This window comes from Mus caroli, unplaced genomic scaffold (assembly GCF_978045245.1).
Source record: "Mus caroli unplaced genomic scaffold, Mus_caroli_1 scaffold_20, whole genome shotgun sequence".
Classification (NCBI taxonomy): Eukaryota; Metazoa; Chordata; class Mammalia; order Rodentia; family Muridae; genus Mus; species Mus caroli.
The window spans coordinates 8,057,366-8,081,880 of NW_028227275.1; the positions used below are offsets into that span (position 1 = coordinate 8,057,366).

The 24,515-nt window shown below is 42.4% G+C and overlaps 1 protein-coding gene across 9 annotated transcripts in view; it reads right to left on the reverse strand.

Annotated features, from left to right (window-relative positions):
- Positions 1–24,515, reverse strand: part of Add3 (adducin 3) — a 103,572-nt gene that overhangs the window by 18,234 nt on the left and 60,823 nt on the right. For all 9 annotated transcript variants that reach the window (XM_021151222.3, XM_021151223.3, XM_021151224.3 and 6 more), the window contains 2 exons: positions 11,800–12,014; positions 2,347–2,485 (listed from right to left, as the gene is read on the reverse strand). In XM_021151222.3, coding sequence (XP_021006881.1) covers positions 2,347–2,485; positions 11,800–11,994 — 334 coding nt within the window. In that variant the 5' untranslated portion in view covers positions 11,995–12,014. The remainder of the gene's footprint in view (positions 1–2,346; positions 2,486–11,799; positions 12,015–24,515) is intronic.

The following is a 24,515-nucleotide window of genomic DNA, read 5'->3' on the forward strand; positions in this document are numbered from 1 at the left end:
TCTGGGTCTGCCTGCCAAGACACTCTCCTAAGCACTTAATTGCATTTTCAATGGCTGTGGCATCTCAGCAACTCAAAGCAAACATGCCACAAGTTTCTTTCATTTCCCAAACCAAACTAGATCCTACACCCTGGTTCTTCCTAGTTTTCTTGTTAATTCTATGAAATCTTCAAGTTCATTCTTGCACAGAAAATCTAGTGCGCCTTTAAAAATCACTCCAGTTTAAAAATGTCTTCCCACTAAGGTAGCAACAAGATGCCAGCTTCCAAAGCAGGCTATGCTGACATCACATCACATTTAAATATCATGTGCCCTGCCTATGCTCTTATCTAATTCTTTTCTATTTGTCCCCTCAGAGAGCAAGCAGGCCATTATCTTTATTTCTGTTCCTTGAAGAGCCCAATCAAATCTCCACTTTTTTCCGACTTGGTTCCTTTACCAGGTTCCTGGACTTAGATATTTCCTCTCCATCTTAAGACACACACACCGTGCTTTTCAAGCATGAGCTGACACGGGATCTCCTTGGAGAGGTCATCAAAGATGACCTCATGTATGTACTACCCAGACACTCCAAGCACATCACCATACTGTAATTCTTGGCATGGCAATGCCCTATTGTCTGGTCACCTGCTTTATTTAGTGTAATTTCCTAACTCCAAGGGAAAGAGAATCTTGCCTGTGTACAAATGCCCACTGTAACAGAGTGCTTAAAATAGCTCTAGCTTTGAATTTTTGTTTCTGCTGGTAGACTGCTTCTCTGGAAGCTAGGTGACTCACGTGCCTGCACCCAGCATGTCTGGTCTGCCACTAAGCTCTCTAGGGTTCTCCTCCCTCATAGACCCACAACCACACAGCTGATGCAGGCACAGGCCTCTCTCTTTCAATGATCTGACTCAGTTTCCCTTCCTTTCCTGGCACTCATGCAGACCAGCAGCCACTAATCCTCTACACTCGGGTTTTCACTTTCTCTGCTGGCAGCTGCTTGGGTCTAACAGTGACGAGTCCTTTCAGTCGGATCTACTTCCTTTCCCTGGATTGCTACCTCAGGACCCTCAGGCCCAAGGCCATGGTGCCCTTGGGAGTTCTACAAACGCCCCACCTGGCACTCTCCTACTGTTGGGTCTCAAGTGTTTAGAAAAGACTTACGTTCAATAAAATATGACTTAGAAATGTCTATCAACAAAAGAAAGAGACAGCGGGGATACATAAAACAAAGAAAAGCCCCTTATCTCTTGAGTCTTCCGTGAGGCTGTCTGCTGGCCCTATGTGGCCTCTGCACCTGCCCGTCACTGCAAAGGCTCTGAATATGGTTACAGCTGAAACACTAGAACGTCCAGCCCATGGTCTTAGCACTTATAGGGAGTTCAGAGACACAAACTGCTGCTGTAGCAATGAGCTACACAATGAGTAAAACGCCTGGTCCTTTGTACGATGCTCTCAGTAGCAACTCCTTCCCAGTCTGACTACCTGGTCCTCTCCCTCCCTTCCTCAGTCTTCTTCACACAGCAAGCAACTCCAGCTCTCAGCATGAGGCCGTAGGAAAAGGGAACGGACAGTTTCTTGTGAATGGCTTTTAAACGTTTTCTTCTACAGTTCCTGTTATGGCTTGATTCTGAAATGTTCACTAAAGGATTATATGTTGAATGCGTGGTCTCCAGTTTGCGCCCTATCGTGAAGGCTGTACAACCTTTGGAAGTGGGGCTGCTGCTGAGAAGTAGGCCACCAGGGGCAGGCCCGCTCTCTGTCTGGTCCCTGTGCTCTCTCTCTCTCTCTCTCTCTCTCTCTCTCTCTCTCTCTCTCTCTCTGTGTGTGTGTGTGTGTGTGTTGTGTGAGGAACTGCCGTCTGCGACTTTCATCTCACAGGCAGAGCTGGGTTGCCTTTGCTGCTGTGGTGGACTGAATCCACTTGGAAACTGTGAGTCAAAAAAAAAAATCATAGATTACTACACTGGTCCTCCAGGGTTAATTAAACACATCCATCTGGGATAGTGACCATGCCTTACAGTATTTTAATAAGGCTTGAAAAGTCTCCTCAGTGGCTGGCTCATAGGCTCCTCTAAGTATCAGACGTCAGTAGCCTTTAAAAGGCACTGGGGATTGAGCCTATGGCCTTGTGAGTAGTACCAGCCACTGAACAACATCGCTAGACCTCTTGTGGCCTTCACTACTTTTCTCAGGCTGGCCTTGGCTTCATGACCCTTTGCCGTCACTGCTGAGTGCTGGTCCTGCAGGCGGTAGCACCAGACCTACTTATACGTTCTATAGCTGAACAGGAACAAGTCGCTAAGGAGCACAGTGCTCTGCAGCAGAGGAAATCAAGCATCCCAACAGGGAGAGCAAGCGTACTCAGGGAGGGTGAGGCAAAGCCCGAGAAGGAGCTGGTCACGATGTAATCTGCAATCTGCTGTAACGCTAACAAGCCGCTTGGGTTGTGGCCTTTCTTCATCTGTTCTTGGATGAGGCATTCCAGGTCTTCCCGAAAGGCCTGCAATACACAAAACAACCTCCTGAGCACAGCCATCTCACGTGGGTCAGGAGGCTACAACCTCGCCCTGTAGAAGGTACATTCTTTCTCCTAAGCCTCTTCTGAGGGTTTTACTGTGCTGCTTACAGTAAGATATAAAACATAAGATAATAGGGAGCAAGAAGCTCTTAAGGGAGAAAAGACATCAGTTGTTCTTAATCTCAAAGAAACTAAGATCTACAGTAGACAGGCACATCATCTTATTTATTTACCACACTAAAGGCTGGAAAGAAAATCTCCAGGCCTCCTCACTGAACTTTCTGTAATTATAGACCAAACGTGGACACACGGTAACCGGCCAGTCTCTTCAAAACCATTTTAAATGCTCAGTTTAAAGCAGCTATAATTCTTTGATTCAGTTAAAAAAAAGCACACTACCTATGATATATGTCACTTATAGATCAGCTCTGAGAGGGGGACATGGTCTGTTATTCAGTGCCATTCAAGAATATTTGAAGATAGTTTCCAACAAAAATAAACATAGGCAAGGAAGTCAAGCTAATGTGAAAAATAAACCCAGGTCAGAACCGGAATGAGGTGAAGCTATTAAGTGTACACTGTAAAGTTGTACAGATTTGCTAGAAATGGGTTAACGTTTATCTAATCTCCCAGGGAACACACATGATTCAGGAAAACCTGCTCAGCAGACTGACTAAAGAACAACTTGTTGCTTAACAGAGTTCTAAGCATTTGTTAAAGTGATCAGAAATTTCTGCTAACTGAGCCAATATTATCTTCACAAGGTTCTTCAAACTCACACAGGTAATAAATCTCAGGGGTAAGGACACAGACATAAGCTCTTTTTGTTGGTAAAAATGTTCTCACTTCTATATAACCCACAATATACCAAGCACCACCCTAAAGCTCTGGTTTATCTATGATGTCATGGGAGGGTGTAACAGTTTCTCTGACATCAAAGATGATGTCCCTTTTATGTCTAAATGGCTTCTATAGGTTACAAAGCAAGCAATTTTTTCATTGGATATTTTATTTATTTACATTCCAAATGTTATCCCCTTTCCCATTTTCCCCTCCACAACCCCCCTATCCCATCCCTGCTCCACCTGCTTCTATGAGGGTGCTCCCCCACCTACCCTCCCACTCCTGCCTCACTGCCCTAGCACTCCCCCCTACATTGGGGCATAGAGCCTTCACAGGACCAAGGGCCTCTCCTCCCATTGATGCCTGACAAGGCCATCCTCTGCTACATATGCAGCTGGAGCCATGGGTCCCTCCATGGGTACTCTTTGGTTGGTGGTTTAGTCCCTGGGAGCTCTGGGGTTCTGGTTGGTTGATATTGTTATTCATCCCATGGGGTTGCAAACCCCTTCAGCTCCTTCAGTCCTTCCCTAACTCCTCTCTTGGGGACCCCATGCTCAGTCTGATGGCTGCCTGTGAGCATCCACATCTGTATCTGTCAGGCTCTGGCAGAGCCTCTCAGGAGGCAGCTATATCAGGCTCCTGTCAGCAAGCACTTCTTGGCATCAGCAATAGTGTCTGGGTTTGGTGGCTGCATGTGGGATGGATCCCCGAGTGGGGCAGTATCTGGATGGAAGAAAGCTATTTTTAATGTAAATAACCATACTGGTAGCCTTTTCATACAGTTGACAAAACATCAAAAGATGATAATTCTTTTAAACCTAAGGATTTAATTTTTAATATATTTATATGTCAATTTTGTTTCATATGTTATTGGAAGGTTATTCAGATAATTACTTATGTCATAAAACAAGTATAGCAATTACTAGGATACAAACTGTTCCAGTTCGTTTTTAAAAAATTGTCAGTAAATGTTCTCAACTTTCAAATATTACAAGGGCCAGGCATGGTGATAAACACTTATAATTCCAGTACTTAAAAGGCTGAGGCAGGGGGATGTTGAGCTTGAGAACAGCCTGGGCTATGTATTAAATTCCAGGGAAGTCATCCAGGGTAACATAGCAAGACTCTAATAGATAATAAATAATATAATTATTGCATATTTATATTATCATATAATATATGATATATTAATTACATATAATATATAACATTATAGTTATAACCAGTAATAAATTGGTTTCTAATATGGAAACCAATAAACCAATCAACAAAATATTAAAAGCACTTTGTTTAAGATGAGTCATTAATTACATTCTTAAAACAATCAAATGTCAATAAAGTAATTCTTTGTAGTTGATTGACATGAACACATGAAAGATTCCTAAAATATGCAGTGACTTGCTCAAGCTTGCACAGCTAATAAGTAAAGGGAATAAAAATCTAGAGGTAGAATTTCCACTTGGGCAGAGGATCTTCTCCTAACTTTATCAGAGCGGGGATGTACTTCTGAAACCAAGTATAAGGCAGCAGGCCTGCTGGGACCAGCAACAGTGAGTGAGCCCTGGCACCGGAGCCCTTGGTTGGATGGGGATAAAGCAAACAAGGTTATTAGTGGGGTATGGTGATCCTAGCAGCCAGGTACATCAAAACCCAACGAGACACCAGCTTGTAAACAGGCAGCAAGCTTACACCACACCCTGGCGTCTAGAGCGGGAGAGCAAGCTAAGTCTCCAGTAACAACATAAACTGTGTCTTCCTCCTTACACACGAGCATAACAAAGAGGGACTGGAGAGTGTGGAGACTGTGACAGTCCAGAAACAGTACAATCAAGCCAGAATGCTATCAGGGTGACAGAGTCTTCCTTAAGGCCTTCAAAGAGCAGAGTATAGTCCAAGAAATTATGACTCTAATCTTCAAGGTATTGACACAAAAACATCCTGTGCCTCAATTTACCGACTTGTGTGCTGGCGTGTGTCCCACGCCTCCGCTGCATCTGTGTCTTTTCGCAGCACACGTGTAAAGCGGTTCCCTTGCTTACCAATGAGGAAACTGAATGCAAGCTAGGTGAGTTTCCTACTAAATGATGGATGGGGTAATTCTTGAACACTGATAGAAAACAACACTGCACACTGACGCATTATGTCGTACTTTAAAGATTTAAATAGCAGTAATGAAGGAAGTGCACAAAGGGCTGCCCTGTAACTCTCCTGGTTTTACTGCCTGCTCACACCCCCTAACACCCAGGTCTAACCTTCACCATCTGCTCATTACATTGTGCATGTCTGTCTGCCTGCTCACTCAGCTTTGTCAGATGGAAGCGCTGGCCCACCACTCCTCTTTCTGAGGATTCCTCCCTTTATCTGATACTTGTCTTTGTAACCTTCTTGGAGTCCCCTCCTAAACAGCCTAGTTGGGGGATCTCAGCATTTGCTCTCTTCTGTGTCCAGTCTGAACTCTAGCTTTCCTTCCATCTGTTCAGGGTGCCTGTCCTACAGCTGTACTGCTAAGCTGAACTCCTGAGGCTAACACACCAGGAGCGCTCATGGCTAGGCCGTGTGCCTTTCATTTTCTTGATGATCTCCATCTAGTCTATGTCAGTTACCATAAAACTAACTTTCCATTTTCTCAGGTAGAAAGACTCGACTTGAGCAAAGTATGGCAACATTCATTAACTGGGTTATTATTTAGAAAACGGTCTTGTCAGTTTGTTACTTAAATGGAGGCTTGATTTCTCCAGTGTAATAATTGCATAAAAATCTGTCTATCCTCCACTAGGATACAAATATTTCTCTTTAAAAATAAATTTCAACTTCATTGCATGTTATACATTTTAAAGAATTGAATGTTGCAACTTAAAATCCTACTTGAAAACTTAGTTTGGCTCCAAAGCTGACAGTTAAAACAGCTCCCTTAGCAAACACAAGTCTAAAGTAATATAGTATACAATGCTCAGATCAGAAATGCTGACAGAGCTGAGCTTATCTGAATCTTGCATCCTTTTATTTTCCTTTATTGTTGAGTAAAACTATAAAACTGAGTTTCATAAAATATGCATATAAAGAGGTAAGAGAGAAAGCTTGGTTTGTAAAGTGTCTGCCACGTAAATATTAAGACCTGAGTTCAATCCCATAACTTATGTAGAAGCTTAGTCCATGCCAGGGATGCTATAATAACATGAATTGTATGTAAGGCCTGCTCCACAGAAGGAAACACATGCCTAGAACTGTCAATCTGACCATGATTCCATGACCATGGAAGTCATAGGTCCCAGGGATGAACCTACTTCTATTATTTGCTAAATGAATATAATATCAAACTGTGCTATAAATATGTATCTCTCTACCTACAGATCAATAGAGTTTTCAGTCCTTATCAGAGAAATGTCTATGTGCAGTAGATGGCTGTTAATACAGAAACTCACACCTGGTCAAGGTACAGAAAATAAATGTCTGCCCAGTGCTCAGCCATAAGGGGACATCTTTATCACATCTCTTTCCCTAAGACTTAGGGAACATCAAGGGAGAGGACGGAGGGAGACTGAAGAGTCAGAGGCTGGAAAGAACTGGGTAGGGTACAGTGGTGTCTCTGGATGCACAGCAGTTGTGGGCACCTGCACAAGATCAGCCCTGTAAATATTCTAGCATGGGGGACAGCGGCCTAAAGGCCACTGTCCCTAGCTAAGGAGCAGCTGACAGCGCCGAGGGGAGGATGGGGTTCTTTTCTTTGGTGTGTGGCTCTTGGCAGATTGATTGTACTCCAGTGGGGAGATATATATATATATGTGTGTGTGTGTATGTGTGTATGGAGAGGGTATAAAATCAAGAAGAGGTAGAAGGAGGTATGTGGGATAATTATGATAAAGTTATTTTGTGGGTATGTGTAAAATTCTCAGAGAATTAGTAGAATATTAAAACAACAACAAAAACAGGTGGTGGCACATGCTTGTAATCCTACTGCAAGGAAATGGAGACAGGAGGAGCTCTGGGGTAGCTGGCTAGCCAGATTAGCCTACTTGGCCAGTTCTACGTCACCTCCTCCCCCCTCACACACATTCTACCTGCCAAAACCAGGTGGGGAGTGAGCACTGTCTGCAGCTGTCTTTGGCTTCTGTGTTCGTGTGCACATGAGCTCACACACACACACACACACACACACACACACACACACACACACACACGGGGACCTGCACACACACAAATACTTATAGACTCACTGACTGCACCTTTCTTTAGCTTCTGTGTACATGTGCACATGAACTCACACACACAGGGGCACGTGACACACACAAATGCATATATACTAAAAGAACAATTTGAAAAGAATCTGACCTGATGGAATTATTTTAGTTAATGCTATAAACAAACAATGAAACAAACACACAGGCAGATTTACCAGTACTGCCTACCTTAAGAGACTTAGGTAACATAATACTGATTCATGCTAAAGACATTAGATAAACTGACTCTAAGTATCCATTTCTGGATAATATACTTTATAAGAATTACTAGAGAGGAAAAGTGTGTGTGTGGCACAGACTTGCTTCCAAGGCACCCTACAATTATGTGATTAGATTTCTCCTAAAGGAAGATAGGAACATACAAACTTCCTTAGAATGTCTCCATTAAGAAATGTATTAACTTGGAAATAGATCACCACTGGTCTTGTTGAGGAAAAAAAAACCCCAAATCAAACTTTTTTCTGAATGGTCTTCCTCCTGCACTGACTTTACATGAAGGTGAGGTTAGAATAATAACTTTTCTTCAAGTTGGCATACGAATAAAGTTTATAAAGAATATTTGTGTGGTAATCTTCCTAAGGGACCAGAGGGCTGTGGTGACGCTGACCAATTACTCTCCTAAAGGCACACCATTAAGTTTCTTCTATGTTAGAAATAAGCTTCTGACACAAGGAATTTCCATGTTATTTGAAATTACTATTTACGTTGGGTGTTTGAGGTACACTACCTATACTTCAAATAAGAAAAACACCCCTGGAATTCCTAGAAAGAAATAATATTTTTCTTGAAAGTCAAAACAAGACAAATTCTATTTTTTTCCCTATACCCACAACATTTAGACCAAGTCTTTGTTTTTTTACTTCAGGTGAAAGAATAAAGACTATGTTTTGCATATTTCCATATTTGCATATGCAAAAATCAAATATTTACATTTGCATATTCCCACAGTGCCTCATCTCCCTGGGTTGGGCAGCATTAGCTTAAGCAGCAAATGTGAAGATGTAAAACAAGAAGAGGCCTGGGAGTGGAACCTGTCCCTGCTTGGAAGGCTGCAGTAACTACAGTGCAATGGAAGGACACCTGGGTTAAAATTCCAAGCCCACCATTTAACCAAGCTGAAAACATTCAGCCAATTATTTAATGTCTCCTATTTTCAATTTATTCATGTGTACAGTAGGGATGTCAACGTTTCTTTGAGTTGTTTGGAGGATCCGAGACTGCTCTACATTTGTATCGGGTACCTGACGCACAGTACAAGTTTAATTAACAGTGTATTTTGTTTTTATTAGTTTCCCTGATTTGCTTTCTCCTCAAATGACATGATTTTAAATTTTAATAATCTGTTACTTATAAACATAGATTAGTAATGACTTTGCTTTACGGTTTTACTGATTATAAATTTGTCTAATAAAGTAGATTTCAATATTTGTAGGTGACCAATGAAAAATTAAAAAAAAATTATAGAGACAGAAACACTGCAAAATTGTACAAAAAGGAACAAGGTTAGTACCAGCACTTGGGAGGTGGAGACAGGAGGGAAGAACACACACACACACACACACACACACACCCTCTCAAGCAGCCTTACAGAAAGGAATGTGTGACAGGGCACTACGGTCTTTTGCAGAGCTACAGAAGTGACTCATTTTGGCCCAGGTCAAAACCCCAGATGACAGCAGCCTGGGTAGGAGTCTGAGCTGCCAGTTTATACGAAAGTAGAAGCTTTGCCCCGAGCATTCAGCTAAACTGCTTCTCAATCCCTGCCTTTCAGAAACAGTGAGGTAATAAGAGCGGTGTGAGCTGTGGGAGCTGTTGCGCTGGTTTGCTCTCTGGCAAGAGGGAGCTATTAGAGGCCGATGTGTCACTTCCTTTAGTGGAAAGTCTCTGCCCCTTTAAAAGCAGTGGCTGTCAGCCTCCCCTGCTGTCTCCCCACAGCACAGTTCCTTTCCTCAAGGTGACTCCCAGTCATAAAACTATTTTTGCTGCTTCGTAACAGTAATTTTGGTACTGTTATGAATCATAATGTTAATATTATATACAGGATATCTGATATATGATACCCAAAGAGGTCGCAACCATAGGTTGAAAACTGCTACTTTAAAGGAGAGGTGAAAACTGCTGTCACAAGTCATGGTGGAATACAAACTTTATAAATGTTCTTCCAAATTTTCATGAACAAAATTTACAATTTATTAGGTAAAGCTCTAAGAGGGAAACATTCTAATTTTATTTATTTATTTTTAAATTTTAGCCTTTTCATTCTTTTCTGAACAAAAACTGATTATTCTTTTGAGCAGATAAATGCCTGTTCTTTGCCATTATTTAGGTTCTCTAGGACATAAATAAAATTAATTCTTTTAATTTGTTAAAAATGGAAATATGCCTGGCAGAGGTAGTGCATACCTTTAATCCTGGCACTTAAGAGGCAGGGGTAGGTGAATCTCTGATTTCAAGGTCACTTGGTCTACAGTGAGTTCCAAGATAGCCAGGGCTACACAGAGAAAGCTTGTCACCAAAACAAAACAAAAAAAAACCCCAAAACCAAAAAATAGATGAAAAGGAAATATATATATGTATATATATATATGAGTGTGTGTGTGTGTTTTATTATATATATATATAATAAAAATAAAATATTCTCAAAGCTATGATGTCTTTAATGGAAGAATACTAGAAACTGAAGAACCTGGCATATAAATTTAGCCAGCACTTTTTCCATTTTCCCTGACTGGTCCTCTGGGGCATTTACCCTTATTCTACAATTCTGAGCAGAGTGTGCTCTGCGTTTCACTCTTTTCAGTGTAGCTCACAGCCATGGGGAATCGTTTGGGTGGTAAGTTAGCTCACAGCCATGGGGAATCGTTTGGGTGGTAAGTTAGCTCACAGCCATGGGGAATCGTTTGGGTGGTAAGTTAGCTCATAGCCATGGGTTCTTTAGGCTTGAGTATGGTGGCAAGGCCCGGCGCATGTGCTCCGTCGTCATCATCACTCTGGTTTGTGTCTGCTCTATTTGAAAGGCGTCTTTTAAACTGGCACTGCACTTAGGAAATCCTTTAAAACTCGCACTGTTTTGTAACGTGTCTTTCAATGCTTTCATCAAGGCCACTGGTAAGGGAAAATTACTCGGAATGGAATTCCCCTTTGGCATTGGACTCAACTCCTGTGATTAAATTCACAAGGGCACATAACAAAATGATTTACCAGGCCACATTGGGCAGCCTGGATGGCCTGTGCTTATTTTAGCAGCTAAACTGGAAACCTAATATAATCCTAATCTAGATACCATGTGCCTAAGAGTGCTAACTCTCTGCCTTAGGAGTCAGCCCTGAGATCTTCATCATGTGTGCGTGAACTTATAAATCCATTTTGCTTCTCAGATCCAGTGATTCTCTCACTTCCCATCACTTTATGTGACTGTGAAATCCCACTAAAGCACTGGCTCTCAATCTGTAGGTTGACTCTTTGGGTTCACAGGGGCTGTCTAAGATTACTGGAAAACATAGGTACTTACATTATGATTCATAACAGTAGCAAAATCACAGTTATGAAGAAGCAACAAAATTAATTTTATGGTTGGGGGTCACCACAACATAAAGAACTGCATGAAAGCGTCACAGCATTCGGTAAGGTGAGAACCCCTGCACTAAAGCATTGGAAGAAATGTAACAAGTTACCTCACTATGATTTAAGTCAACTACTGTGCTGACAGAATCTTCTGCTACTGTTAGCCTAGCTGATGTGCAGTGTGTTCATATGTATGTGCCTGCATGAGTTAAGAAAAGGCTACCAAAGCACAGACTTCTCAGCATCCTGAAGTCTTTCTATTCTCTTATGGATGACGAAGGTAAAGTGCCCAAAGGGACACAGAACTACGGACATCAACACACCTAGCTTGTTGGCTGACTTGAGTGTGCTTGCCTCTCTACTCAGATAATGTCTTATCAAACTGTCTTCCCAAACTCTCAGTAGAACCATCAGTCCTGCTTTAGATAAAATTATACCCAGAAAACATACAAAGAGAATGTACACTGCTGAAATGGCCATGTGCTGCTGTTAGAGTTCCGGACATGCATGCGTTTGAGCGAGAGTCTGCTCCTCCTGTAAGCACAAGCGCACTGTGTCCCCAGCCCTTCCTTACTGCAGGCTTCCAACTGCTCCCTTACGTCACAGCAAGGGCCCCAAGGAGGAAGAAGGGCTGATAGCTCTGCAACTCACAGGACTCTGCAGGATCTGAGTGACTCGCTTCCTCTGCTCCATCATATTGAAGTCCTGTCGTAGATCAGGAGACATGTTCCTCTCTCGAAGGTATTCCGGATCACTTTCATTGATTCGGTCAAAATACCTCTCTTTGTGAGGCATGCTGGGAGGAGGAGGAGTGGTAACCACAGTTGGGCTGGCGTCGGAACTCATGTCTCAAGTTGTCTTCCTCTCTACAAAGTGAGCACAGACAGGCGGACACTTACTACAACACCTTGGTGAATTCACTCTACAGGAGCCAAGTAGAACTTTTAAACTCTAGGAAACAAACTTTCTTTTAAAAGCAGCTTCGGGACTGGAGATATGGCCCAGTGGTTGAGAACACTGGCTGCTCTTGTACAGAAGCTGGGTTCAGTTCTTAGAACCCACACGGAGGCTCACAACTGTCTGTTACTTCGGTGCCAGAGGAGCCAACACCCTCTTTGGTCTCTGCACCAGGCACAGATGTGGTGCATACATGCAGGCAAAACACCCATATACATAAAATTAAAGTGAAATCTAAAAGAAGAAGAAGAAATGAAAAGGCAGCATCATGGAGAAAGGTCGCTTGCTGGAGCCCAAGGGTTGGCGAGAACTGCCCTAGTGCACTCATGGCCCTGGGCGTGACTCCCAGCACTTAAAAAATTTAAGAAGGCAGCTTCTCCAAACATACTAGAAAAGTTTTTTATGTAGAAAAACATTTCTTAACAACTACAAAAGAAAATAAAACTTATCTTAGATTATAATGCTGTTAGAAATTACTATTTTCAGAGCTAATGAAAATTCATGTCTAAATACTGAATTTTTTAAACAAAATATATAATGTTACTTATTTTAAATTAACTTAAGGGACTGGAGAAATAGCGCGGTGATTAAGAACAGGTATTGCTCTTGCAGAGGACTCAGGTGTGGCTCCCAGGACCCAGCTCAAATAGCTCATAACTATCTCTAACAAGAGCTCCAGGGGTCCAAAGACCCACAGAACACAAGCCCTGTCCAATACATGCCCATACATGCGCTCGCGCGCACACGCACACACAAATACACAGTTAAAAACAAAATTAAATATTTAAAAATAAAACTAATTTAACTTAAAATGTAGTCTAAGGTCAACTCATTTGGATTTGAGGAGGAAAACAAATTTTTATAATTTGACCAAGACCCTGGTAAAATTCAGGAAAAAAAAAAAGACATCGTCACGTAGTTGAGACATCTTCTTTGTCCTATTTTGATTTTAAGCCTATAGATGTGCATCTTCATTTGCTCTACTGTCTCCCCAGGGAAACTGTCTTATGCTACACCTGGAGGCCAGGAGCAGGGGAGTTGACAGGTCTTCATATGAGGAAGAGGAAACAACTAAGCATCCGACTCCAGGCAGGGTAGAGAGCAGGGATATCACCCACACCTGTGTGTGGTACAGGCCCAACCATGGGGAAAGATGCCATCTGTCCCGTGTCATCTGTGGGCCCTTCCAAGCTGACCAATATTTAGCAACTTAGGGGATAACAGATTGGCCTAGGCCTCCTCCTCTTCCTCGTGTTATTGGTGTGCTTGTTTTCTTGGTCAAACTGAGTTTTTAAAGGAAGCAGTGATCAAAGCACCCGGGGTAAATAAAGCACTGAGCACTGGCGGTGAGGTGCATGGCGGGCCTCCCCTGAGGCAGGCTGTATGTCAGACCAAACTTTGACCCCATCCAAGGATCTTCCCATTCCTTAGCAGGCATAACTTCCTGGTGTATGAAAGACACAGGACTAGGTTTTTCAAATGATCCAATAATTTCCCAAGAGAGTGTCAAAACTGACAGTTGCGAGACTAACTACATCACTCAGACAGCCGCACTTCATCTCCACAGAAGTCGAGGAGAGCGCCTGCCTCAGAAGTCACATGAACAGCGGACATTGTCCCTGATAGTGAGGATAGCACTGAGCTAGGCACAGGACGCTGTTTAAACACTAGGGACAATCTCTCTCCGTCTCAGTGAGAAGCCTCGCTGGGTCTCATGAACAGCGGACATTGTCCCTGATAGTGAGGATAGCACTGAGCTGGGCCCAGGACGCTGTTTAAACACTAGGGACAATCTCTCTCCGTCTCAGACGAGAAGCCTCGCTGGGTCTCAGCTGTGCTCTCTGGCCTCTTACAGACAGTGGCTACCACCAGGAAGCAACTGTCTATTCTGACAGTGCTGACTGAATTACAATTCCCAAAGTCAACAACGCTGCTGCCTTTCACCACAGAAAGGCACTTAGCACTGTGGTTTGCGTAGAATATCAAAACAAACAAACAAACAAAAAAACCAAAAAACCAGCTGGTTGCAGTGCTTACCTGGTGCATGATTCAGTTTACATAAAATCCCTCAAATGGCAACATGGCTGAAGTGGAGAACAGAGCAGAGTTGATGTGTGAGAGAGGGCAGTAAGCTCAGGACAGAGTTAGGATACAATATATGCTTTAAGTGAACACGAGCAAAACCAAGAAAACCCTGAAGAGCGTGAGTGTCAACTGAGCGGGTGCTGTGACTCAGCTTTAGGTAAGCATCTTAACTGAGAACATCATACATGCATAAGATGTTCTCCCACCAAGTCCATGCCTTTCTCTCCTTTCCAGTGGTCCCCTCTCACGGGCCACAACCCTGTAGAAAACGGACTCTCCCTTTCAGTAGCTAGGGCTGAGACTTAGTGACAACCTCCTTCACTCATGCTGGGAGTGTAAGTGGCTTCATCTTACCCATGTGAGCTATATGTGCCCAGAAAGCACTGCTTCTCTATAGTCATCCTCTGCTTCTGGCGCTTAAATTCTTCCTGACCCCTCTTGTGCAATGATCCCTAAGCCCTGGGAGGGGTATATGTTATAGATGCACCACTGAGGGCTGAGCACTCTACAGTGTCTTACTCCTCCCACTGGCTGTGGGTTTCAGTGCCAACTGCCATCATCTACTACAAAACTTAGCTTCTCTGATGAGGGCTCTGAGATATATTATCCCATGGGAATAAAGACACAAATGTAGAGGATTCTGTTAGGAGGATATATTTCTACATCCATTTGACAGGAAAATGGCAATAGGTTCTTCCTTTAGCATACATGACCAACCCAGCCACGGTTTCTTCACCCTGCCTATGATACCAGGCATGAGTTTATAAGCTGAGGGCGTTAAATGCATTCAGAAAGTGGCCAATGTTCCCATAATAGATGTGTTGACAGGTAAGACAGCACTGTAGCTCTCAGGGCTCACATCTTGGTGTGAGTGATGCCTTTTCTTCTCTGGTAGCATGCATAGCATCTTCTAGCACTAAGAAAGCTAGCCAGTCGGGATAACACTTCTAAGTTGGTACCAGTCTGATTTCTCCAAGTTCTATGAATCAAATAAGTTATGTTTTCAGTAATAGGGTCTTAAAAAAAAAGATATATTTATTTTGTATATGTAAGTACACTGTAGCTGTCTTCAGACACCCCAGAAGAGGGCATCAGATCTCATTATGGATGGTTGTGAGCCACCATGTGGTTGCTGGGATTTGAACTCAGGATCATTCGCAAGAGCAGTTGGTGCTCTTAACCGCTGAGCCATCTCTCCAGCCCAGTAATAGGGTCTTATCATCAAGTTTTATGGGGTTACCAAGACGATGGCAACAGCCCCTAATGTTTTTAGAATCTACTGAACCAACAACTCAAAGAGATGTAACCCATTCCTAGTACAGGGCTAAAACTTAGCCTACAGTGCCTGAGAGAGGCACTTCCTTCCCCCCACTGTTATAGGGTACTTACTATTATAAGTGAATTACAGAGGCAGATGTCTATGTTTTTAGGAAGCTTCTACAATAGTAGATATGCCTTGTTCCATGGGCTGTTTTCAAAGATCTCTAGTGTTCTCTCTGTAGACTCCCTCCTTATCTTGTCTTCCCATCCCCCATCCCATTTAAGTTTTGTAAGATGACATTAATGGGGAAACTAGATGAAGGGTACACAGCATCCCTGCTGTTCTTATAACTGCACGTGCAGCTCTAATTGCCTGAATTTTTAATTTTAAAGTTTAATCCTAATAAAATTAATATTCTGTAAGAGTAGAAAAAAATACTTCCCATTTCCAGTGATGCAAGTTTATGATCAACCCTGCAGAGGGTAAAGCTTATACTATCCCTATCTTCAGACATTTTCAGTACCAGAAAGCATTCTGAAACAGTGTAACCAATGTAACTAAATTGCACCTGAATAAAAATGCATGGATTATAATACCTGGAATACGGTACCACAAATCCTTCTCGTGGTGATTCAAGGAGTTGTGGGATGTACAATGTGGTGATAAGAGCAGCTTTCCTAAGCTAACCAAAGTTAAGACGAAGCCCTCTGGGACACGAAATGAAATGTAGTATTTGGGAAAATAGGCATTTATTTAGTAGCTAGTGTTTAGATCTTAGTACCAGTCAAGAGACACGCCAAAAGCCGCACAGGGGAGATCCTAACCTCAGCGTGAGCTTGAGAGGAGCCTGCTCGGCAGGCAGGCAGAGCAGTTTAAGTAGGACTGCTCTCCGTGAGACCTTTCACAGAGCTAAATGCCATGGAAGAAATGGGCTAGGAATTTCAGCCAACTCTTAGCCTAAAACACTTTGAAATGAATTCTGAAAGTTTCTATGTGTTCTTTCCAATCAAGAAGCAGCCTACCTACTACAGAGCACTGGACTACAGACAAAGAGACTCTCCTGTTTGTGCCAGCCACGGGGCTGAGGAACGCAAATAGATAATTTTTAGCTCCACGGTACCTTCTTTTTAAAACTGACCACACCTTTTAAAAATACCATACACATCTATCCAGGCATGCTTTTAGTACCTACCAGTAACGCACACCTGAACTTAAAAACAGTATAAAAACTAGTGTAAACCGTGCAAACTAGTATCATATCTTTGAACAGAGCTCTGTCAGCTGAAAAAGTATAACTCTTAAGATAAAATGCAAAGCCTTCTGGTTAACACTATAAACTTGTCAGCCCTGTGGGTTTTCCTCTGGTACAGTCTTTGACTGTTCAGATTAGAAATAAAGACACTAGGAATGTGGTCAGTGAAATGACTCCATGGCAAAGACACCTTATCTTGACAAAGAACTCCTGAGATTTGACCTCTGACCTCCATGCACACAAACACGAGTCTAATGAAAGATTTAAAAAGGGATTATTAAGGGGATGGGGATTTAGCTCAGTGGTGGAGCACCTGCCTAGCAGCACAGGGCTCTGGGGTTGACCCATAGCTCTGGGGCTGGTGCTGGGGTGAGGACATTGAGAGCAAATAAAACTCTACTTTAAAAAGACTCATGCCAAGTATCCACATAGAACCAATGCAGCATGAATGTTAACAGAATAGGATATGACACAGAAGTGATATTCTAAAATGGTGGCTTTCAGATCCTTTGAAAAATAGTAATCTATAATAAAAAAACCCATTTTCTGCTGTATTCACATAAAAATATTAGGGTATATAATGAAATAAGTTAACGACCTGATATTTTGATGGTCATTCTGATATTTTCTATGTCAATGTCTTTCTCCCTGCTTCTTAAAGAGATACTAACGACACTGATTACTGGTTTAGTAGTGCGTTGTGCCATAGGTTTCAATGTGCTGCTCTAGAAATGCTAAGTTACAGTCAGTTAAGAAACGGAAAAGAAAGATCTATGTAATGTGTGTGCAGTTAAGTTGCACAGAAGACTGAGGAGTGTGGGCGAGATAGAAAAGAAAGATGCAACTTCACCTTTCCCTGTGTGTGTGTGGTCAGGTTCATGAGTGCATGGGTGTGTGCTGCTGCATACACATGTGTGCATGTGGAGGTTAGAGGTTAACATGAGCTGGATTCTATGACTGAATCACTGGGCTTGCTGGCCACCAGCCTAGCTCCAGATTCATTAAAGGTCCCTGCCTCCAGAGAGTAAGAGAGTGAAAGAACAGGCCATTCAATAGCCTTCTCTGGCTTCTGCATAAACACATATATACATACACATAGGTCCGTAGATGGCACACACACCATCCCCAGCCACAAAACAAACATGAAAATGGAGTATGGCCATTCTACAACAGGCTAAATCTTGAAACACTATGAAAGGTAAAAGAAGCCAGTTGTTATCACAGACCACACACTTACACGAAATATTTAGAGCAGGCAGGCCTGCAGAGGCAGAATCCGGATTATTGGTTGTTTAAGATTGGGAGAAAACAAGGGGTAGCTTCTAGTAAGATTCTTTTATATAAAAAAAATGATGAAATGTTAAAATAACTATAATGATAACCATACAATTCTGTGACTACATGAAAAACCATGCTGGGGTACAGCTTAGCTGGCAGTGTTTGCCTAGGATGCATAAAACCCTGGGCTGATAGCCAGCATCATATAAACCAAGAGTGGTGGTACAAGCCTATAATCCTAGGACTTGGGAGGTGAAGGCAGGAGGGTCAAAAGTTCAAGGTCATCCTTGGCTACCTAGCAAGTTCCAGGTTAGGCTGGGCTACCTAAGAGCCTGCTTCAAAACAACAAAGAATCCACCAATCATACACATCGAATAGGAAAAGTATATGATGTATAATTTATATCCCTATAAAATTATTACCTTAAAAATCTCATTAGAGAAGTTCCTGACCATCTTGCAGAGCTGGAGTGGGGCCTGTGGGTACAGTCACCACAACAGTAGGCACTGGCTGCAGCTAGAACTCCTGATTAACCTGCTCATTGGACACCTACACTATAAACAATTTAAACAAAACAACTGCTCAGAAAACACCTTTCCAAACTTCAAACTCTTGGTAGTTTTAACTGTTTTCCAGTAAGGACAAATGCTGTGCTTTCAAGCTTTCAAGTCTCAGCCTGCTGTCCCACACTTGGAATAATAACCAAACACATCAAGACTTCAAAGCAGCCCTTGGTTAAGAAACAAGTGCTGTTTATTATGTTAGCTCTTCTGACGGTTCCTATGGAACATGAGGATATTTGAAGTTGTAGAAAACAGCTTAGACCCCACACAAACTGTGACAAGCCATATCCTTAGCTGACTTTAGGTCTGAGTTGCTTTCATCTGCTAGACACAATTTTATATACAATTGACACAGCAGTCAGTAGATTGGAGAAAACGATCAGAACATGTGGTTAAGGAAAATGGAGACAAATAAACCTGGCATCAAATAGTACATAGGGTGCTCACTTTCTCCATCCCCCAGAGAGGAAAAATTAATTATCTGACAACACACTACACCTTATTGCTATAGTGGCTGTTGTTATGACGCCAGGTCTCTTGGACTGTGTTGGATTTAAAGATCACATTTTGCAGATGATACCAAAATCAAGGTGGTGATTTTTTTAAAGTACAATGCTCAAGGTTATCATACATTGGTACAAAATCATAGCAATGCTATTTATGGGCACCACGTGTCACTTTCATGTTACTCCATCCTCTAAATTTACTTCTTCAATGAAATGTAAGTGAAAAGGGCTATCACACCGTGCTTGTTTATACTAATAAATGCTATTGGCACATGAATAATGTTAAAAGGAAGGGCTACAGTGCAGTAGTTCATGAATGGCCTTATCATTCTATCAATTTAGTATGTACAAACAGATGTAGAAATGAGGTAATTATGTAATGGTTTGATCTAAATACTGAAAGTGCTGAGTATTAAAGATATGGAAGTACCCATTAACATTTTATTATGCCGTTTCACTTAAAGTCTTTAAAAAATTAGAAGCAAAAAATCAACTAGAGAATTAGCCCAAATTTGTTTTTTCCAGATTGCATGACAAGTGAAGAGGTATTAACATGAGATGTGCTTACACATCATACACAGCCAGCAAGAGCGTGCTCAGTCCTCCTGGAGCAGGCTCTCCCGCCACACCCTGCACTTCCTCATAGCCACACACCTTATATATGTTAATATATTACTTGCTAATCTGTTACTGTTCAATAAAGCATGTGAACAAGCTTTCCACGGACAGACACTATTAGGAGATGGGGGATTAAGGAGTGCAATGCAGCAACTATAAACGGTGTCATAAAGGACGGAAGTATATGCCGTATAATTCTGAATTCTAAGCAAAAAGAAAAAAGTATTTGGGGTGAGGAGCCTTTAGAGGAGAGGTGCAGAGCACCACACAAACGCTGCTGAGTGCTCTGGAAGTTGTAGGTGTCAACTGCATACATGGCTGCTATGTATCATTTATAGGCTATCAGCAAAATGTGAGATTTTCATTTTACCTCTAAAACTCAGTAAGCATTAGTTTGAAAGCTTGAAGCTTTACCATCAAACAAGCTGGGAAAAGACTACGTTAGGATCTAAAGCGTTAAGTACAGCACAGCAAATACACAAGGCCGGGACACTGAGAAAGCCGGGCGGGCAGGCAGGCGACAGACATTCCTAGTGCTCAGGAGACAGACAGAGGAAGGTGGGGAGCGTAAAGCCAGCCTGGTTTACAAGAGGAACAATAACAACCAACCCACCAAACAAACACTCAAAAATAAAGAAAAAGGAAAAGAAATAGAGGAAAAATTGGCTTATAATGGATCTGGTGTGGTGGCTCATGCCTGTATTTCCAGCACTTGAGTTCAAGGGCAGCTTAGGTCACAAGTTCCAGACACGCCTGACCTATAGTGCCCGACTGTGTCAAATGAGGAAAGTCAGGGAAGAGATTACATGGCTCAAAGACCAGATGAGCAAGGTGGAACAGAGAGAGAACTGGTGACATGAGTGTGGCCTCACAGGTTAGTTCTGTCTCTGCGTCTCCTAGATCCAGGAAACAATCCAGAACATGACCTCCACGAGAAGTGAGGGTTTATGAAGTAAGCACTCGTTGCAGATCCAGGGTTCAGGAAAGACTCAGCGCTCACAGGATAGTCTCTAGCAATCCCTCAGATAGTTGGCTCATTCCCACTCGGTCCTCCTGGGGACAAGGACCGGCTCCCCCATCCATCGTGAGCTTAAGTCTACCTCATTCTTTGTACAGGACTGAGCTTCAAAAGAATCAAAACTACTTGCTTTTGACACTTTCTTCAGTTACGTTTGAGGTCAAGTTCATTTCTAAGTATTACGGCACATCACCCATACTCAGAAAAAAATTTAAGTGAATATTAAAAATACAAGTGATACAGAAAACCTCCCCAAATTCCCATTTTCTATTTATTAAGCTAAAAATATTTTGGTTATTTGTTTTGTGTGTGTTTTTGTTTTGTTTGTTTGTTGTTTTGTTTTGGCCATGAACGTTCAGGCTTCCTGCCTTCATCTCCCAAATTCTTGTATTATAGGTATACTGAAAAAAATTTCCAATTCTCTTCAATCTGAAGAAATACATCCTACAAGGCACATTATTAAAAATGAGTTGCGTTTGTAAAGGAAACTTTTACCCCAAAGTCTACAGAACTGAGCTGTTGCCATATACCACACTTCTGAGTCTCTTCCTAGGGGGGAATCACTGTGACCAGTGGGGATAGGAGAGGCCTGCAGATGGGGAAATGAAACAAAGTGCCTTACTTCAAATACAGGCAGCCAACCATTGCACTGAGCACAGGGTCCCCAATGAAGGAGTTAGAGAAAGGGCTGAAGGAGCTGAAGGGGTTTGCAACTCCATAGGAAGAACAACAATATCAACCAACCAGACCCCCAGAGCTCCCAGGGTCTAAACCATCAACCAAAGAGTACACATGGAGCGACCCATGACTCCAGACTTATATGTAGAGAGGATGCCCTTGTTGGGCATCAATGGGAGGAGAGGTCCTTGGTCCTGTGATTGCTCGATAGATGCCCCAGCGTAGGGGAATTCCAGGGCAGGGAGGCAGGAGTTGGGTAGGTGGGTGGGCTAACACCCTCATAGAAGCAGGAGAACAGAGGATGGGATAAGGGGTTTCAGGGGTGGGGGACCGGGAAAGGGGATAACATTTGAAATGTAAATAAAGAAAATATCCAATTTTTAAAAAAAGGCGGGGGGGGGGGGGAGGAAGGGGCTGGAGCGATGGTTCAGCAGTCTGGCACATAATACACCTGCAGAGGACCTGAGTTCTAGCTCCAGCACCCACTGGGAGGCTCACAACTTCCTCTTCATTCCAGCATCAGGGAACCTCTGGCCTCTGCAGGCACTTACGCTCACATATGCACAAGCACACATGTACACAGACAATGAAAATATTAGAAATAACTCAAAACAAAAGTGAAGTAAAATACACACAAACATTTAACAAAGACTTTGCTCTATTTTAGGGATTTCAGCTGGAGATTTGGCTTTCTTTACCACAGCTGTAAAATCCTGCTGGGTAAAAAAAAAGTCAACAGATTTTTACTACAAAGGGGTCTGATTTGAACGAGATCTTCCAGCCTTTGTAACTGGGCTGGTAAGAAGGCCCACAGAATCACAACCTGATCTGCTTTCTTCTTGGAAATTTCGTGCTGAGCCAGAGATGTGTGACACATTAAATCCAGAAAACAGTGCCTAGAAATTACTTTGCAGTATTCTCTGGTCATAACCAGCCAGATAGAAGCCTGACGATGGCTTTAAGGGAGGTCCATAAAAGAGATTCTTAATTGGCCCCAGAAATTTGTTTCACAAAAGTACTTTTTCAAAATCTTTATTTGCCAAAATTCAATACTTTAGATGTCAACTCTCCACCTTATGACTTATTTGTGTGTGTGTATGTGTGCATGTGTGCATGTGTGTGCCTAGGTGCGCCTGTAGAAGTCAGACGACAAGGAGGCCTCTCCTCTATGATAGGCTCTATGATCTCACTCAGGTTGACAGCTTTGTTTAACAAACCTTTTATTTGCTGAGTCATCTTGCCAGGCCTAAAGCTGAAGTTTGATATCCTTAGGAAATAGGCAATTCCCAGCTTAGAATGGTTTGGACTCACATTTTAGAAACCACATGACATGGTGAGAACAATATATATGCACCATAAACTCTACTTTAAATTTTGATCTTTTGTATGGGCCTAACACAGTAGGATGGTCTCTGCTTTTCTCAAATTAACTAAAATCTTTACTAAGGAACTTCTGATATCAGAAAGTAAACCAGTGTCCGCTAAGCACAGAGGAGTGGCACTGTGGCCACCATAGAGAATATTTCTCTCTTCTTAAAGCATCTCTTCCTCCTCTCACTCTTGCCCCCCCACCCCTCTCTCGTGCCCCACCTCTCTCCTCACTCTCCACCTCTCTCCGCGTGGTTATGGCTGGCCTCTACTCTACTTCTCTCCTCTCTCCCTCTCTCTGGCTCTACTACCCTCTTAACTCCCCTCCCCATGCCCTGAATAAACTCCATTCTATACTAAAAAAAAAAACAAAAAAAAAACTTCCTCTATGTATGTTCATGTGTATGGACGCTTATATGTACGTCTGTGCACCTCATGCATGCAGCAAGGCCTGAGGCCATCCTAAGGGCATCAGGTCCCCTGAGGCCAAAATTATAGATAGTTGTGAGTTGCCAGGTAGGTCCTGGAACCAAGAGCAGTAAGTGCTCTAAGCACAGAGCCATCACTCTATCCTGGGGTTATTTTCTCTTGCCAGTCAACCACAAACACAGTCAGTACTCTACACTGTAACAAGCTGCTATAAAGCTATTGTGTGTGTGTATGTACATACACACACATACGATATACTATAAATGCTGCAGTATACTATGTAGTGTTTGCTAGGTTAGGCTTATGAAATAAATTCTCGGCTTAGGAAGGATGTACAGGAAGCAACCCCATCACAAGTTAAGGAGCATCTATACTGAGTTGGATTATCAACTGCTCCAAGCTCTGTTGTGTCTTGGGAACCTCTGAACATGATCTTATTTCTAGTGAGAGGAAGATGAAAGATTTGGACAGAGGAGATACACTCCAACAAAATACAGGTGATGAGAGAGACAATGGGCTGCAAGCCTAGGAACACCAACTACACATGGGTGGTATCCTCTAGAAGCCAGAAAGGAGGCATGGCCCCATTTTCCCCAGAACCTCTAGAAGGAACCAGTTGGAGACATCTTTAGATTGTAGCCTCCAGAACTCTCAGAGTATAATAAAATGTGGTTGCTTCCCGCTATCTAGTTGTGTACTGTGTTATGGTAGCACTAGCAAAGTATGCCATTCCAATGGAATTTCCATGCTAATACCTATTTAGGGAACATTTTGCTATCCTAACAGTGTGGAGAACACAATTCTGAAGAATCAAAACTTGGCGAAACTAATGAAGAACATGAAAGCAGTAATTCAAACAAACATCTGATACAAAGACAATGCATTTAGCACCGTGCTGTGACCTCTGCTATGTATGGTAGACTGGAGAGTTTGAGGAAAATGAAGCAGAACAAAAATGTCTTTATAAAACCCCATGAAGATGATTCAACAAGAATTCCAATCATAAATACAAGCTGCAGCAGGTGTTTCTTCTACCAGAGCTGAGATGTTAAAGCAGGTACCAAATCATAAAACCATAGTGTGATGAAATGCCCTTCTGACTTAAGCAAGGGTGGGTTTCAAATGCCACGTGTTCAGTAGACATTCTTGCTTTGTATGCATGCATGCATCTCTGCCCTTCTCTTACAGAAGAAACTACTTAAACCAAATCTATAGCTTCAGCAGCATCCTGACATTGGTTCCTTGCAGTTATGAGAACCTGTGAGAAGCTGGCTCAGTGCTGCTGAGTGTCAAGTCCATGTTGCTATTGGAATCCACACTGATATCTGACTTTGATTATTAAGAAATAGACAAA